This window comes from Channa argus, chromosome 7 (assembly GCF_033026475.1).
Source record: "Channa argus isolate prfri chromosome 7, Channa argus male v1.0, whole genome shotgun sequence".
NCBI classification, from domain to species: domain Eukaryota; kingdom Metazoa; phylum Chordata; class Actinopteri; order Anabantiformes; family Channidae; genus Channa; species Channa argus.
In genome coordinates this window covers 18126857-18145197 of record NC_090203.1, presented here as the reverse complement: position 1 = coordinate 18145197, position 18341 = coordinate 18126857, and the positions used below count along the sequence as shown (strand labels likewise).

The 18341-nt window shown below is 38.7% G+C and overlaps 1 protein-coding gene across 5 annotated transcripts in view; it reads left to right on the top strand.

The window, feature by feature from the left end:
- The window catches only part of LOC137130705 (CUB and sushi domain-containing protein 3-like), a 194197-nt gene that overhangs the window by 118505 nt on the left and 57351 nt on the right, over window positions 1-18341 (top strand). For 4 of the 5 annotated variants that reach the window (XR_010914879.1, XM_067511194.1, XM_067511193.1 and 1 more), the window contains 12 exons: window positions 405-529; window positions 678-774; window positions 2653-2757; window positions 7209-7327; window positions 8444-8513; window positions 10244-10360; window positions 10557-10766; window positions 11184-11372; window positions 12458-12635; window positions 16164-16309; window positions 16895-16975; window positions 17754-17867. Coding sequence is in view for 4 of the 5 variants with exons in the window: in XM_067511194.1 (XP_067367295.1) it covers window positions 405-529; window positions 678-774; window positions 2653-2757; window positions 7209-7327; window positions 8444-8513; window positions 10244-10360; window positions 10557-10766; window positions 11184-11372; window positions 12458-12635; window positions 16164-16309; window positions 16895-16975; window positions 17754-17867 (1551 nt within the window). In the remaining variant the exon portion in view is untranslated. The remainder of the gene's footprint in view (window positions 1-404; window positions 530-677; window positions 775-2652; window positions 2758-7208; window positions 7328-8443; window positions 8514-10243; window positions 10361-10556; window positions 10767-11183; window positions 11373-12457; window positions 12636-16163; window positions 16310-16894; window positions 16976-17753; window positions 17868-18341) is intronic. The other variant, XM_067511192.1, reaches the window with a different exon arrangement.

The following is an 18341-nucleotide window of genomic DNA, read 5'->3' as shown; positions in this document are numbered from 1 at the left end:
TCCTGATGGGGGTGGTCTTTTTTTGGTGCACAAGGTGGGATTGATTAGTATGTGAATGATGTGAATCATATGTTCAGGTCTTTTCAGTCATAGGGTCTCAGCACAATTCAACACCTATTGGAAACTTTCCATCAGCGTGGTAGCTTTGTCATAAAACTCTAATCTTTCCCTTAAGTGCATAGAATAACATCACATTTAGTAATTTTACAGATGGTCTTATAACATTAAAGCCTTAATTCCAGGACATTTATAGCAAGTGGAATGATGCTTTTTAAATGCTTGACAACATGCCCACTGTGACCCCTGCCCACTCCTGGCTCTGCAGATGTGTAGTTAGAATTTGCCGCTCTCCTCCTCACCTTTGTCACGACTGTTTCTCCCTTTTTTCTAATCTGTTTTTCTAGTTCCATGTGGTGGAGTGTTAACTGGCCGCAGAGGAACTATCCTCTCTCCTGGATACCCAGAGCCATATGCCAACTACTTAAACTGTGCTTGGAAAATCACTGTTCCCGAGGGAGCTGGCATTCAAGTGAGAGAAGACGGATGCAAATCTCAATATTACTATGTTAGAGAAAAGAGATGGATTTTAGATTATATTTTATATGAGGTCTATTTATTGCACAGCTGGATATTTCGCTACTAAAGTACATCTGATTTCTGTTTTTGTTCTCTTTTAGATTCAAGTTGTGACCTTCGCCACAGAACACAACTGGGACTCACTAGATTTTTTTGATGGAGTTGATGGCAATGCTCCAAGGCTTGGTAGCTACTCAGGTAAATCTGATACAACTGAATTTTAGTTGTCGGCTCCCTCTTGAATTTCAATCAGATGTCAAATGGCCCCAGCAGCAGACCACTGTGGTGATGGAGCTGATGACATTTGGCATGTCCTTTGAGAATCCTGTCTAAAAAAACAGTTAAAGAATGGAAAAAATATCGACCGTCCTTTGTACTATGTTTCTATCTCTGCAGTAGAGATCTAGCTTCTGTTTCAGTCTGGAATTTTACATATGTAGTGTGGCCTTGGGGCTCAAGCTAATGAAAATTGTGCTCTTGCCACTTGGTAACCTACCAGAAACAAGCCATCACATCATTTTAGATGCTGAATCCTAGTTTAAGCGGGGCTGGTGTAGCATAATGACTTTGGCCTATGTAGCTGCTATCAGTTTTATTGGACTAGATGTCATTTCTCAAGTGGTGGATATCTCATTTTCATAACAAAACTCTTTACATATTATAATAGCTCCACAGTACAGCTCTTACTGTGCTGGGTAGCATTGCAGTTTAAAAAGGCTGAGGCATTTTAAATGGCTGGAATCAATTTTATTTTCAGCTAAACTGATAAAGGTGATTATAATTATATATAAAACCCTGCATGCAAATTGCAGATGACATATGCCTGGAATATAGAAAATTATCCAAGACCTCAGTAGTGCAACAGATGCATAATATTCTGTAGTGAATATGTTCTGGAGTAACAATTCTGGACTGTGATTGTATTTATGGACATAATTTTATGGGTCTGATTTCTCTGACTGAAGTGTTTTAAACCTTATTTACTCATAAAATTTGTAACAATGATAAAACTGATTTTCTTGAGCAATTTCATTTGAGACACATGTAAATAATCTCTGTGTCCTGTATATCATGTTTCTGTGTCTCAAATTAGGGATTTCACTCATGTATTTATTTGTTTAAAACATTTAATTTATATATTAATAATTTATATTGGTATAGCAGCACCAATGATACTCAAACTGCCTTGATTATTTTCAATCTTCCTGTGATGATTCTGTGATTAATTGTATTATTTTGCATTGTATTAGCACTTTGTATTTTATATGGGCAATTTATAATTTGTACTTACTAAGAAATTAGTAGGTACAAATACAATTAACAAAATCAAAGCCAAATTAATGCAGAGAATTTGGGTGCAAAAGTTTGCGTTTTTATTATGTTCAGGGTTACGTTTGAATCTTCTTGCACTGAAGAGACTTTGAAAAGGGGAAACAATGCACGTTCAGCAAGTATCACATTGGTGCAAAAGTTTGCACCTCCCTTGATGAATAAAAAAACACTTAAATTTCTAATTAAAGAACAGTTATATTAGTTGAATGTGCATTAAATATTATGTTGCTGAATTGTTTTGGTTTGTTTTTGACTTTGACATTTTAAAATAAAGGGATGCAAACTTTTTTTAATCAACTGTGTCCAAATGATCTATGGTGCACATAAAGTAATTGAAGTGCAGTATAGCCATTGTTTATGTGTTTTTTTCTTTGGGGGAGCCATTATTTGAGATAGACGTGGACTTAAGTACTAACAAGCAGATGAAAGCATGGATTCAAAAAGCTGAATTTAATTGCTGTTTATGCTGTTTGTTACTTTTGCACTGGTTAATTGCACCCTTTCTATGGTTTGTCAAATCATTGCAAACATGTGGGGAGAGGATATTCATAAGTTTAACTTTAAATTTGTATTTGTGGAATCTTAATTTTTTTTATTGGCCGTAACCGAACCCATTAAGAAGAGCTGTTTACATTGTATGTTGCATTTGCACCTGTGTGTTTGTATCAGTTGGGTTTGCTAGCGCATCAAATTGGATCCAATTAGACCTGGTTTTAGCTCTCTTCTGTATATTTTACATTACAGGTACAACAATTCCCCAGCTGCTGAACAGCACGTCCAACAACCTGTACCTGACCTTCCAGTCTGACATTAGTGTATCTGCTGCTGGCTTTCACTTGGAGTACACAGGTATGAGGAGAGATGGCTTTTCTGACTGCTTGTCACTTTGTCTTTTGTCAGTTTGTTTCTCTTTGTCCATCTGCCACCAGCTTCCAGCTGCTGCACAAGGGTATAAGAGGACAGCTGGTCAGGCTAGCACACTTGGACAGAGAGGGTGAGAGAGGGACAAAGAGAGAGATGTCTTTCCTTATAATCAGTCTTTGTAGCTACCTTTTCTGGCATTCTGGCATGGTATTCCCAAGTGAAGGTGTTTTTAAAATCATCCCTTAGCTTCAAGTTAGTGGACCCACATAATTTTTCAGTTAGGAATACATTTGCAAGATAATAAGTTAAGGGCATATTTGCTTGGGAGCCAGTTACACATTTACCATGCAGTTTGAGGAGTGAAGCTGGTCCCATTGAAGCAAATTATTTACAGTCCTCCCATTCAAAAACTGTGTACAAAGAATATTGGTGATGTACAGGTGATTGAGGTTTATTACTATTTAATTATATAGAACTTTGTGACCAAATTTCCCACTGCCACTTATGTCTCAAGCAGTTCCCCTTTGTCTCAGTTAATGTAAGTCATTTTCCTCTTTCTGAACTTAGATTTTAAGCTAATTCTCCACAGATTTGTTTCTTTTGATAGTTTTTCTTAAAAATCACATTGAAGCAATTTGTTAAAATGTGCAAATTTGACAAAGTGCATCCGTAGGGAAAGTAAAAGAGGAGAGGACATGAGCTTCATTATTTTATTTTTCATTATTTTCATTATTTTTAATTATTTTATTTAAAATAGGTGGATGCAATGTAAATGAAATAACAGCAAATGTCCCCTTTAAGATCTAAGCTTTACAGCAATACATGAGAAACGTGGAGTTCCTATGCACAACAGTCTTCCCAAATGGTTTGCAAAACAAAAGAAGCATGAAAAAACATTGCTGTCACTGGATCTGTCCTCGCTGTCAGTTGTCAGTCCACAAGCATTATACCACTGTTGAGAACAACTTCATAGTCATGTCTTACAGACTCAGTATTTTGTTTCCACAACACCCTCCTCTTGCTTGGATCCCCTCCAAAGCTGTGTCTCTCACTCGTCTCTTTCCTCTCCCCCACCATCAACACTGGCTACTGTACCACTGAGAAACACTTCAGTGCCAAGTCTCACAGTCAATGCTTGTACAGTAGGTGTGATCAGGTCAGGCTGCTTTTCTGCTGGAATTGCTCATTAGGTATTTGTTTTTTGTGGTCAGTTGTTTTCCTTTTTTCTCTAATTATGTCAGACTTCAGTTAAGTGAAATTACAACACTCCTCTGTGTTCTCTTATCCTATTGTATTTCTAGCCTTTAGTTGGCTTAAACACACTCTTTTAGTTACAAATTAATACTCTAAATGCTCAGTAGAGTGGAAGAAAAGCAGGATTGGCAGGGGCCCAGGCAGCCAACCATCTGTTTTAAAACGTTTCCTGTGGGCGATTGTTGCAGCCCATGGAGACCAGTCATAGAAATCCTGTATATCACCCATCACTACAACTTCTTAAGATACAAGCACTTAACCAGCTCTCCTAAGGCAACACAATATGCTATTGCTGAAAACAAAACGGGTTTATTCTTACTGACAATATGGCGGTTTCCATCCCAAACAAAGTCCCTCTCAAAGTCAGCAGAGGCCCAAGTTATACTTCAGTAGTCATTTAGGAAGAGTGTACAAATCACCTCATCAGTACTTGTACTTCATTAGGTGCTCAGCAGTTGTCATTAGGATACATCCTCAGTGAAAAATGCTGATGTGACTGAGATGATTGAATTCCACACTGACTCCACCTGCCTTTCCCCCCCCCCCCCGGTGTTGGAGAAAAGACTCCAGAATGTGTATTTCCACAATCAATTCTTTGTTCGGCTTCAACCTTCCCACCTGGGAGGTTTTTGTGCCTGTTTCTCAAAGTTTGAAACTTTTTTAACACACACCTGTGATTTTGGACCCTGGTAATTGTGCTCATTTTCTCAAAATGGCCTGTGGCAGATTATGATTAACATAAAAATGCGATTATATTTATAAAGTAATATGATTACCATTTCTATGCCGTTTGTCCTTTTAACAAACTGAGTAGGCTGGCTTTATTGTATATTGCAGTAAAATTCCAGTGTTGCTGGTTTAGGATTAGAATAACCAAATAAATGTGATATTTTTAAGTGAGTCAGCATTTTCATCAATAACATAGGGAGCATATTGATCATGGAATAAAACTGAGAAAATCATTTCGCTGTTAAGTGACTGAAGCAGAGATCTGTATTTGCTAGACCTTAAATTCTCTGCTCTCCCCCACAATGTCAATTTAGCACACTGTGCTGAAATTTACTTGGCTAGATAGATTTGGCAAAGCAACCTGCTGAAAATATCAGGTGTGTTTTGATATGGATGGGACTCTTTCCAGACACCGCTGCACACTCAGCAACAGCAGATATCGATCATCTCACAGCAGGGTGACAACAGTCCCTGCCAAAATGTCTATTCTGACAGTTTGACTGAAAACCATCTGGAGTACAATAAAACTAGTGCTGTCTATTAGTGGGGGCCCGCTCATAACCTGACCAGTTTGTTCCCAGTTGATTTACATGCTTAGATGCATTCCTACCAGTGTTTCACTTCATTCAGGTTTGAATGAATGCAAAATACACTTGTGGATACACTTATTTCAAACTTTTTGTTTTGTTCATGCACATGATGGAAGCAGTTTTCAGTGCATAATCTATGACAGTATTTTAACAAAGCTTTTTTTTTTTACTCTTTGGAACAAAATTGAAATACACCTGTTTCGCTCATTTTACAAAACACAGCCAGATGAAGGCTATTTGTTCTGCAATGTGATGATTTCAAAGCTGTACTGTGCTTCAATGTCAAACTGACTTTGTGACTGTCCTGAATTAGCATCAAGCACTGCTTTAATAAACTCCATCCCCAAAACTCTGAAATCAATTTAAATATGTCAAAGGTAATACTTTTCTTTAACCCAGATGTGGCAAAACTTAATCGCTTCACCAAATCCCCCCACTCCACTCGTACAGTAGCTCTTTAGCGGTAGCATCTGTAGCTACCCTCATGTTGCTTCCCGCTCTGTGTCTCTTACGTTACGGTCTCCTCCCACTCAAATATGCTCACTAACATTCCCCAGATGCTGAGTGGAGTACCCACTCTGCTATTCAATGCTCTGAAGAGTTGCTTATAAATTGTTCTGAATCTTTTGTGGTACAGTGTTAGCATTCATCCACCCACCTACTTGTTTGGACCTGTTAACTGTTTGAGTGGCCTTGTGCAATGTTTGTGTGGGTATTTATATATTTCTTATTTGAATGATCTGCCTATGTGTTGTCTCTGCCTACACATAAATGGAGATACATTGGACTTTTGTGTGTTGCTATGTGTTTGTCCTCCTTCTTGTTACCTTTCACCCTATACCGACTTACTAAATGTGCATCAAGGAGAAAACCACTGTATGAATGCATTTGTGCTTTTCTAGTCATTCAACTATGCATCTAAATAAGTGTTTTAAGCAAAGTGCTGACAGATGACAAGTATCAGTTGAAAAACTTACCCCCCACATTGCTGTATTTCCAGCTTTAACAGCATAGGAACTGTATTCATAATGAAGCAACCCCAAAAACTAAATGACATTATCAATGAATAAAAAGTGAATATAGCTTAAATCTCTGATATGTTACATTAACTAGACCCCAACTAGACATTTTTGGGACTGGTCTAAAACGGGTGACTTTGTAATAGCTTTTCTAAAAACTGTGATGAATGTTGCAATGTCTTTATGATGTTATAAATTGCAAAATTGCACAGAATTTACATGGCTTGGTGGAATTATTTGTTGCCATTGCAAATTACTGCAGGCACTGATTAACATTGTCCAAAGGTGGGAGAACCATTGCTTTTAAGCCATCAAAACACAATATAAGGCCCCTGTCTACCTGGCAAGTGGCATTGTAATCACGATGTTCCAGTGGAGCTGTGTAATACTTCTGGGATTGCTTTGTAATTTCACAGTGATTGCTTCAGATCACAGTCGGTAGGATTTTGCGATTACAGCCACCATTTGAATCGCTTTGTGATTTGTCCCAGTTTCTAAACATTATGGTGATGGGGAATGAATTAAAAAAACGAAACAAAAAACATTAAAAAAAGATTTAATTATTATGCAGTTACAGACACATTAACGCACTGTGTAATTACATACAAAAATATTAGTTTTTAATTTAACTATTCCCTTTTCTTTGGTATTAGGTGAGTAAATGTAAATGTTGCCGCTAACACAATAGATACAGATATCTATATACCACTATCTAAGATTTCACAATAGATATACAACAAAAAACAATATCAAGTGCATTGAGGAGTTGCAAGTTTTGATTGTACCCATATTGTGTGGAAGAATGATCGCTGTCCACACTTGTGTGTTCTGACTCTTTCCTAAGCAATAGGTTTGGATTCGTGCCCAGAGCCGCTGCCTCCCAGTAACGGCCAAAAAGTGGGGGACCGCTACACTGTGGGTGATATGGTGGCCTTCCAGTGTGATCAAGGATTCTCATTACAGGTAAGTGAGAGCATACAGTGCTTGCAAATTTGAATACAGTGCTTTTAGAAGACATGTCCAGCTCTCAAATGATTATGATGAGTGTATCATATCTACCTGCCTGGAGTGACAATTTCAATGGGAAAACCCTAAAGGACAAGTCTGTGAAGGCAGCATGACAAAGACATTGATGTGCGTGGGTGTGTTGGGTAACAGTTCATGTATTAATGCTTGCATCTTTTTTTTTTTAAGTGTGTGTACTTTGCTTATCTGCTCTTATGTTCATGTGAGTCTGTGCACATATCTGTCTGTTCAAAAGCAGCTTTAACTTCTTTTAGTCCTTCTCAAGTAGATACTGCTGCTGTAGCGTGCTGAGATGTAGAGCCTTCCAAGGCCACAGGCAATAGATTGTGTTAACAGTCATCTCACTAATCCCACACCAATTTTTCTTTCCAGCTTGGGCATTCACTTCTTTTCACATTCTCTTTGGACCAACCAGCAGCTTCTTACACACATCTTCAGGCTGAGTGTCTGAACACCAGAAATAGCATAGAATCCAATCTAGAAACAAAAGCACAAGTACGAGTCTTTTTGGAAGGGTGTGTGTGTGTGGAGTTGTGAATTTCAATTCGACATATTTCATTCTTTAAATAGATGTATGTATTCAGCTTTCAGTCATTAGTCTACATGTTGGCTGGAGAACATGCAAAGTTTGCTGTTTACAAGCATCTTAGCTGCAGGAAACTTCTAGAGGGCATAAAAATGTGAATGCATTAAAACAACAACAGTGCCATGGACATTTGACGGCGGATTACCCGGATTCTATTGGTTTTTTTTTAGATTATTTCATTATCAAACAGAACATAAGTCTAAAGGTAGTTTGTATTTTCTTGTTCTCTCAGGCTGTAACACCTTAATGAGGTCAGACCCCAGGTGGTACTCAAGCTGCCCAGCTAGCAGCAAGTCCCTCTCCTCCTAAGGCCTTGAGAAGAGGATTTTGCGAATTAAAAAAAATTAAATTAAAATTAATCTTGGCGACTAATTAAGATTCACTGAAAAAGACATATATTCTGCTGTTAGCACCTGTGAGTTTTTTCAAGGTGTTGAATATATTGTTTTTGTTTTTTTCCTGAACAGGGTAATGCATATATTACCTGCATGCCTGGTCCCGTCAGAAGGTGGAATTACCCTGTGCCTCTGTGTTTAGGTAATGTATTATTTTATATATTCTTGCCAGTGTACAGGGTTTAAATGAGGTGATATCTTAAAGAACAAAGTCGTATTTGTTGCAGCAGCCGGGGACTTACACTCATTCTGTTGTCTTTTGCCACTTTACTTTTCTCATAGACTCACTCCTTGTTACGGTTTTCTTTTTTTTATATTTATACGATACCAGTAGCTTACTCATTCGCAGCCACACCATCGATCAGTGGCCTCACAAAAGACTTGTTATTGTATTAGGGAAAGCTACAATTTTATTGTAAGATCAGGGGAGGGGATGATGGGTGGGAGTAGAGGGCTTGCCCAGTGGAGATTATGAATTTTATGCTTTGCCCTTCAGTTGAAAATCAATAGGGCTTTGCACCATTTCAGTCGTGTTTGATTTCTGATACTCATTATGTGGCTTTCTAGTGTATCCCGACACTTGTCTGATGTTGTTTGCCAAAGTGATAGATTCCAGAGATTACTAAGGAAGCATTCCACCTTCTATTTTGACACATCACTGTTCCGTTTCCCTCAATTACACATGTACCGACTGAAACAGACCAAAATGCATGATTTTACATGCAAGTAAGTGCCCCCCACAATTTTCATGTAAATGGTCTGTCTTTGTGGATTTCACAGTTCACTGCAGACACAAATCCCAGCTTTACTGTTGACTCACTTGTTCTTGGACATGTGCTGTCGCTCGTTAGCTCAACTCCTCTGTCGTTTACAGCGCATACGTTCACCCCGACACCCCAAGATCTACGTTCACTTTGTTACTGATAAGCATATCAAAGTGGCTGCATGCCACTGCCCAAACTGTATAGCATCCTGCTAAGTGCATCTCATCTCCACTTCTTTCGATTCATACGCAAACAGGTCAAGCAGGTTTCCTCCACCAGGAAACCAATTAAATCCCTAGATAGGTTTCAGCCTTGTTTGATAGTCCCCAAAGAAATGGTGACAATACCCCTTGTTTTCAACCATTTGCTATATAAACGGGCCCATTGTAATCAGCATAGGGACTCAGCTACAAGTTTAGCTTGCTGCCTTAGATGGCTGTAATTGCATTACACCTGGGTACTTATGTACTGTAAGACTAGGGGAGGGGGATCAGTGTAGCCTTCACAGCAAGCTGAAGTGTTCTCCCTTACACAGTCAACAGAAAGGTGATTGGGTGTTGCACGGGGGGGCTGAAGTAATCACCTCCACCGCTGAGCACAACTGTGGTGCCGTATTGAATATTGACTAGCTCTTTTATTTTAATTGAAAGCACCACCAAACTAGGAATATGGCTAAGCCTGGTATCTTGTCACAAATGTCCATATGGAACAGAATCCACACAGTGAAACAAGCACAAGTAAGAAAAATGCTCACACACAGAGGCAACATCCTCTTACAGCCACACTCCTCTGTCCCAAGCTCATAAAGAACACTCACAGCACTTTGTCTCCCTCACACACAAAATGTCCTCTCTTACAGTCCGCAAACAGCTACACAAAACACATCTTTATAAACGTACTGTATGTGGCACACACACATTAATAGCATCACTATTCTTTCTTTGTTGTATCAAACAATTATACATGTACTCTAACTCAAGCGCATACAGGGAGACAATGCTTTTTGCCCTCCCCCCACATTTACTCCCTTGTTGTTTTTCTTCGTTTTCCCATTGAGCCATTCTGTGGAGAAGTGACATGTTCTTTCTCCTTGGTTGGTTTCCCTCAGCTCAGTGTGGTGGCTCTATGACAGACTTCAGTGGCGTCATCCTCAGCCCAGGCTTCCCAGGGAATTACCAGAGCAGCCTGGACTGCAGCTGGAGAGTTCAGCTCCATATTGGCTATGGTCTGTCATCCCCCTCTCTTTCCTTCCTTCTTTTGCTCCTCTATTTGCTCTTTTGGTGTGTGTGTTTTTTCTAGCTCTCATGTGCGTACTTTAACTGCTATATTACTTCAAAGGAACACACGCAATCACTCACTTTGACTTTGACCATATATTCTGAAATTTGTCTCTTAAATTGTTATTTCTTTCTACATTTTAGGGATCCATCTACAGTTTCTGAACTTCTCAACGGAACCTGTTCATGACTATCTGGAGGTGCGCAGCGGTAGTCTGGAGACGGGAACGGTGATTGATCGGTTCAGCGGCCCTGTTGTGCCCAGCTCCCTCTTTAGCACCACCCACGAGACCACTCTCTTCTTCCACAGTGACTACTCCCAGAACAAACCTGGGTTCCACATTGTTTACCAGGGTGAGGAGAAAAGACTGAAGTGGGGTTTTATCATATTGTAGCTGAAAAGGTGTAAGAAGACAGAAGAGTTTACTAACAGAAGGTTACTGTAGCTAAAGCTGGGTGCAGAGGTTGTAATATTAAAAAAAAAATAAAGAAAAATCTATTTTGACCCAATGAATTTAGGAGCACATAGTTGTTGCTGATACATTAAGAAAGAACTATCATTGGAGAATTTCCTAAACACGGGCAATCAGATGATTACATTTAATGAAGAATGTAAAATTAGAAGCTCTGCAAGTTTGTGAGAAAGACATTGGTTCTTGAGGGTCTAGAAAGCTCTTACAGTGCATACGATTACAGTGATTGCTTTATTATTTACTTCCTGGAGTCTGTGTTACATAAGCCTCTTGATTTATTTCTTTTCTTTCCCCCAAGCATATGAGCTACAGAGATGTCCCGATCCACGACCATTTCGTAATGGGATAGTTATTGGACAGGAGTACAGTGTGGGGATGACCATTTCCTTTGAATGCCTGCCGGGTTACGCCCTTCTTGGAGAGGCTTCTCTCACATGTCTACACGGAGTCAGCCGTAACTGGAATCACCCCATACCTCGCTGTGAAGGTCACTGACTGCTGTCTTCTCAAAATACTTTTTTAAAAAATGTATTTCTTTTTTAAAATCTGTGTTGCTAATAAGTCAACGAAGTAACCTACATCAACAATATGAGCAGGAAATAAAAATTCAGTCGTGAAATGCTTTTTCATATTTTTGTCACACTTTCCCCAAACTCAGGGAAAAATATTTAAATAAATGTGCTAACAAATCCTTTAAAGAAAAGCATGCGCACTACTTTGAGAAGCTGAATAAAGTAAACATAGAGATGCTTTTCCATCATCATTACCAAGCAAAAGTAGGTCTTTGAAGTTATTTTGAATAGAAGAATATATGTTCTTCAAGCTGTCTGTAGTCCTGTCTTCTATTTGTTTTTATTTTTTGCTCACACATTAAAGCATCTTACTCACTTTTACCACCTATGTAGCCTCTTTTTACCGAACTCTACACATTTTTATGGATACAGCCCATTATAAAGATATTCGGAGCATTTGTAAGTCTTTATTGCAAAGCTCATTACACCTGTCTCTGTTCTAAAATTCCAGAAGACTTTTCAGATGTTGCTTAGGCATGATAAATGATAACTTTCCTCTCACCGGTTAAGTGAAGCAGTAACATACATTTCAAGGCCACAATATAGATAAGGGTTAGTCTCAGAAAATGGTAAATAGTTTTGTTTTCCTGTGAAGACACTGTATTGTCCCTGTTGAGTTATTCTTCTTTTTTGGGTCCTGAGGGCAACGGTTTGGCTCCAACTCCACATTGAAAGTCAAATTTTAACACATTCCCGCTGAATGGGTATGACTGGGAGTTTTCTTGTCAGAACCACTCAGTGTCCTCAAGTTCATAGCGACCAATAACCATCGCCTGTAGTTGTGTCTAAGAGGTGCAGCCCTCACCCCACCCATCCACACACACACACAAACGTACACCCTCCAGTATCTCGGAGATAACCCAATAACACACAGTTATGGCTTGTGTTATCAACAGTTAGTGGCAATAGAGCCGTAAAAGCAACTTTTATGACTTGAGGTAAATCAGAGTCTGGCTTTCTATTTTTATCCAGCCTCTCTGACTTGTTTCTATCCCTCCAGCTCTCTGTGGTGGGAATATAACATCCATGAATGGCACTATCTACTCTCCTGGACACCCAGCCGAGTACCCACATTTCCAGGACTGCATGTGGACTGTCAGAGTACCTCCTGGTTATGGCATCTACATCAATTTCTCTGTGATAAATACAGAGCCAATCTATGACTACATCACTGTGTGGTAAGTCCTTGTGTCTCTCCCACTATGACATTATTTATCAATTATCAGCTTATGGCACACTTCAAAAACACTTATCAGTCTACAGAGCTGTTGTCTATTGTATATTTTTGTAAAGTGCTCCTCAAATAGTTATATTTGTGTGCTTTGTTTAGTAAAGCTGCTAAAGAACTTTTTTTTCCTTTGGAAGCTATGCAGGTCTTGTAAGTAGTTCCCTTACTCACTGCAAAAAATGAAAGGGCTGTAATCATAGGATTTACCAGCTAGACAATTTTAACTTAAAGCTTTTGATTTGAAACCAATTATAGATGAGCCAACAACCATTCAAATGTTTTAACCCTTTTCTGGACATCTGTGGGTTCATTTGCTCCTGACAACTTCTTTCCTTACAGCCCTAACGATAAAATGAAAGAACAAGGAGTGTGAGTCATTGCGCATCTGTTTTCGCTTCCTCACTAAACTTGTGGTAGATGTTTCATTTCTGATCCCCAGTGAGTGTTATGTAAAAATAGAGAAATCTGTATCAGGTTTAAAACACCAGCTCCGAGTTTCTTTGGGACTTTGTTAGTGTGTAGAAACAGTTGAAACTTTCTCTTGACGGATAATGCTACAGTAGTAAACTATAATCTATCTCATGTCACCCCAGCACCTGTCTCTGTCTCTGTGCATCTCCTGCTCCCTCTACCTTTCTGTAGCATCTGTGTAGCATAGTAAGCCTCGGGCAGTGATGGAGCTGTCCTCATGGGTGATAGAGGAGGAATCTACTTTCCAGCCTTTGGGGCCACCATTCATAGTATAGGAGGAGGGAGCTACTGGCATTACTGTTTTCAAATGAAATAGCACATAAACAAAAATCTGTCCCCTGATGGCAACATTTCATTTCCCTGCCTGAGTGCCATCTCCCATTTTGCTGATCACTCTGAAATGAAGCTCTTGGGAGACTTTTGAATATATAAGATATTAAAGGTACACACACATGCAGAAAACATTTAGTGTACATCATTCAGGTGAATAGACCTGGAGCTACACGAAAGTGCCAGTAAAAATGAAATTAACATGTCTCTTATACAGAAATGGCAAATATTAGAAAGGTACTGACTTTTCACATTAATCTTCCTTTTTACCTGAACAGAAAAGTAGCATCTGGATTTTTCCCACATGCTGCACACAAAAAACTGCCATTTAACTTTCATGATAACTGTTTTATAAAGGTCTAAAAGTTCTCTACAGCTCATTAGCAGAGGTACCTCTGTGTTTTCCAGTCGGCAGCCAATGTGTGCCACATGATTTTACTGCTAATGGCAAGTTCTATCAACCTACTGTCATCCACCCATCCATCCAATCATCTTGGGTTAGGGAATATGGAGGACATGTTCAGGGGTTTAATGCTGTAATGCCGGGAAATGTTATACTATAAAGTAAATGCAGGGAACAAGCATTCTAATTACAATTTATGCAATTAATAACCAGGTGGGAATGCTTTTGGCTAAGCAAGTGATTAGGATATTTGATTAATAAACATACATCATACAGACTTACAGCATCATCTATAGATGCAACTATAGATGCAAAAAAACTGCCAAAACCTATAAATCCCACACCTTCCTAAATTTGCCCTTTTTACTGTAATTACAACATTGCAATTGTGTATGTTGCTAAATCTCATGTCAGAATATAATTTGTCATTTGCACATTGTCACATCTGCTGTCTAGTTGGATGCAAACGTTTGCATCCCTCTTTTGTTAAGATGGTATACAATAAGTGGTACATACTTTTATTCATAAACCTAATTGTTAATGCACAATTAGCTAGTAAAAATGTTCCTAATCAAAAATTAAAGTTAATTTTACTTTAACATTTTTTTAATATCCTCCTTTACTATTTTTGTCACTTAATACTGGCTAAATGTGCACTATTATTATGTTACATTTGGGCATATGTCCTCTTAAATGGAAATTGCATGCAGGGGGATGAAAACCTTAACCCTAAATCTAATGTAATAAAAATCTGCACACTCAACTACTATAAATCTTTTTTTCCATGGTCAGAAGTAAGAACATTTTCTGATGTGGCTGAATGTGTATTGAATATTATGTTTTTTTAAACACACTTTTTGCCACTTAAAATTAACTTTTGCGCCTGGGGTCTCCACCCCCTCAGATGTGTCCCACAGGGACATGCCCCTAGGCATCTTAATTAGATGCGTTACCTCCACTACTCTTTAGGAGAAGCAACCGAGCAGGAGGTCTCCTCTGAGCACCTCCCAAATATCTGGCTTCCCTCTCTGTGACCTCAGCTTATGCTGCCAGCTCATTTCAGCTCTTTGTATCTGTAAATCAAGACCTTCACCTTCAGGCTTAACTCCATTTTCAACGTGACATTTTAGAACTATACTGCTTGTCAATTTCACACTTCATTGTACCCTCATTCAGGAACAAGGTCCATAGATACTTAAACTCTTTTACTTGGGGGCCATAACCCCAACTGCCAAAGGTGGATGCTGTCCAACTGATGTGTCAGACATGACAGGCTGAAAACATTCAGCACCTTCACCTCCTCAGGGCGAATCTCACCCACCACTGGCAACATGCCAGTAACTATTTCAGTGACTGTTACTGCTCTAGCCTATTTTAACTTCCCTGAGGGAGTTGGTAGATTTTTTTTCTCTCACACAAAATTAACATGATCGCTGCTTTGTTAAATCTTGATGTGCCATAAACAACTGGCTTGAACTAGAGCTCAAGTACTATAGTGGGAGTAATGTACTGTATATGTGGGTATAGACCTCCATGAACCTATCCACCCTTCACAGATAACAGGCCATTCTTCCTACTCTCCATTAAGGGTGAAAATGATAAAGATTCAATTAAATCATGATCCCCATGGCTACAGTTCCTTTATTCCTCATGGTCTTTAGTTAAGGACTTTAGAATTGTGTGATGACCTTCCATACATTATTCTAAATGCTTTCATGCTTCCGGAATCTCAAGGGCTGTAAGCTAGTGATAAGCATACATACTTATGTACAGTACATAATACATGTCAGGCCCTCCAGAAAGTCATGTTGTTTTTTTTTTTTAAGGCAGCCTAAAATACTGGATTTTGAAACACTTTTTCTAAAAAAAACAAAACAGAATTCACAGTATTGGTTAAATTAAGTTTTGCAATTGTGACTTCCTTGAGGGACTGACATGTACAAAGTAAAGATTTTTGCAATTTCTTTTCAGAATTCTGAATCCTTTACCTTTTTTTTTCTCATCTAACTTTGGTTCCTTCTCAGAATGTTTCAGCACTATACCACCTCATTACTCAACATATACTTCTACAGAGTTGATTTAGTATGAACATTTTTCTCAGGTCATCAGACTGCTGGGTTCACATTACTGCTGGAGGATAAGTAACCTGCACTTGAAGTTATTACTGGTGTTTATTCATAAACCGCTCTGTCTTTCTCCTCCCTTTAGTCTTTGAATCTTACTCTTTCATTCTCCCACTCACAATCCCCCTCTGTCCAACTCTGTCTCTATCAGGGATGGACCTGACCAGGCCTCGCCTCAAATCGGTCAGTTTAGCGGCAGCTCTGTACAGGATGGCGTGTCTACTACTGCAAATCAGATCCTCATCAAGTTCCACAGCGACTTCAGCACCAGCGGGTTCTTTGTGCTGCATTATTACGGTAAATTCGCCTTTGATAACAACTAAGTAAAGTCCTCATTGCATATTGCTATAATGGCCCTTATTCATTTCAGCTTCAGTTCTCCATATTGCAGGGATCCTGCTGTGGTAATGAAAAACACAAAAGAACAGAATGATTGTCCTCGTGTTTATATATTGGAACTGGTTCAATTTTCCTTTTCCCTTTTTTTTTTCCAAGTCATTATGTGGCCTTTTTCATGTTATTACATGGTATTGCTTCCTGTTCTATGTAATGATAAATAAAGGATGCTTTCTAATTCCCATTTTTCAGCTGCACTATTAAAACACCCCTTAGAAAAGGAGTTAATAACAAAATGTCCCCGATCTCAGCTAAATTAGTAATTTGTTTTTGATGATCATGAACAGTGATTGGTGGCAATTTACAATCTAATCAAGTTTCAGTGTGATGTGAAAGTAAAATATAAGCTGCAGTTGAAGAGATAAAATAAAATAAAAAATAAAGAATATCTATACACATACACAAAAACACTCTGTCTCTCTGTGTGTATACATTGCGCTCTATACACTGTGGTTTGGATTTCAGCATCTGTGCTCTTCTCGACAGCATACCAGCTGAGAACATGTCAACCACCCCCTCCTGTCGCCAACGCCACAATCCTAACTGACGATGACGAGTTTGAAATAGGTTTGTCTAATTTTATTTTGTTGTTTAGTGGCCAGGGAAAAATATGAAATAAAATCAGTTTGCTCCAGACATGAGGTAATTTTCTTTGACAGCTGTGGATAGAGGGGGAAAAAATAGGAGTAGCCATAACAGGGTTTTGGTCTACAATTAATTAATTCTCCTGTTAGTTGGATCCATTATTTGTTCATTGGAACCATTAATTGTATGTATATATCTTTGTTGTGCATTTGTATTTTCTTACCTTTTTTAACAAATATTAATTCTTCCTTTTAAACAACTGGTTTGACTGTTGTACATGTAGAATACACGAACATTTAGAATGTTGCTTCATAGATACTGTCTCAGCCCACCTGCACTGCTCCTTTTGTCTCTATTTCAGTTTCTTTCTTGGTCTTTACTTTTGCTTCTTATGTCTTTCTCTCATTTTGAGTGTTTTCCATCTATTTGCACTGTAATATTAGTTTGAGGGCCAGGCTAATTAGCTCACCATATAAGCTGTTTGTACATCAGTGTTTCAAAGTGATTAGCAAAGTAAAGTGGAAGTCATATAGCTAGTGGCTACCTAAATTTGTGTCTTTGAAATGCAGTGTAATTTTGATTTTGTGTTCAAGTGCTTTAGTCCCCCAGTTAGCTAAGGGGATGTCAGTCTTCATTACAAAAGTTGTTGCTGATTGCTGTTTCAAGTGCTGGTACTGGGAAGGTTTTTACTATCAAAGCTTTATGGTGATGTATATGTGTGTGCTTGTCTGTATGATTGTGGGTGTATTTCACCTCATAGGGGACATTATTCGCTACTCGTGTCTGCCAGGCTTCACCTTAGTGGGCAGTGAGATTCTGACCTGTCGACTTGGAGAGAGGCTACAGATGGATGGCCCCCCACCAATCTGCCAAGGTTGGTATTATTCAGTGTGCTTTTTATTAGTCTATATATACACATTTTAATACTTTAATATGGTTTTATAAAGGCTCTTATGTTTGTATGTTTAAGTATCCCTGCGAATATGTGTTCAGTATGTTTTCTGTGCACATGCATCAGGATTTTTGTGTATGTTTATCTGTAGTCAATTATGTGTGTCTGTGCGTGTGATTGAAGCCACTCTGCCAAGGTTGGTTACAGTCAGCAGCACCCAATGCATCATTTAACAGATTGCCAGCAGGGCTCCTTCTAGCTGTCTGCTGGTGGCAAACAGCATCTCTAATATAATTTATCAAAACTCACAAAGTCAGAATACTACTGACCGAAGATAATAGACCTTTGCTCCCCGAGAAGCAACATCTGACTGTGAAGGATCACTGTGAAACAGATTACAGATCAGAAGGTTTAAAATATATATTTTTCCTAATGTAAATGGGTGGAAGGAGGCCT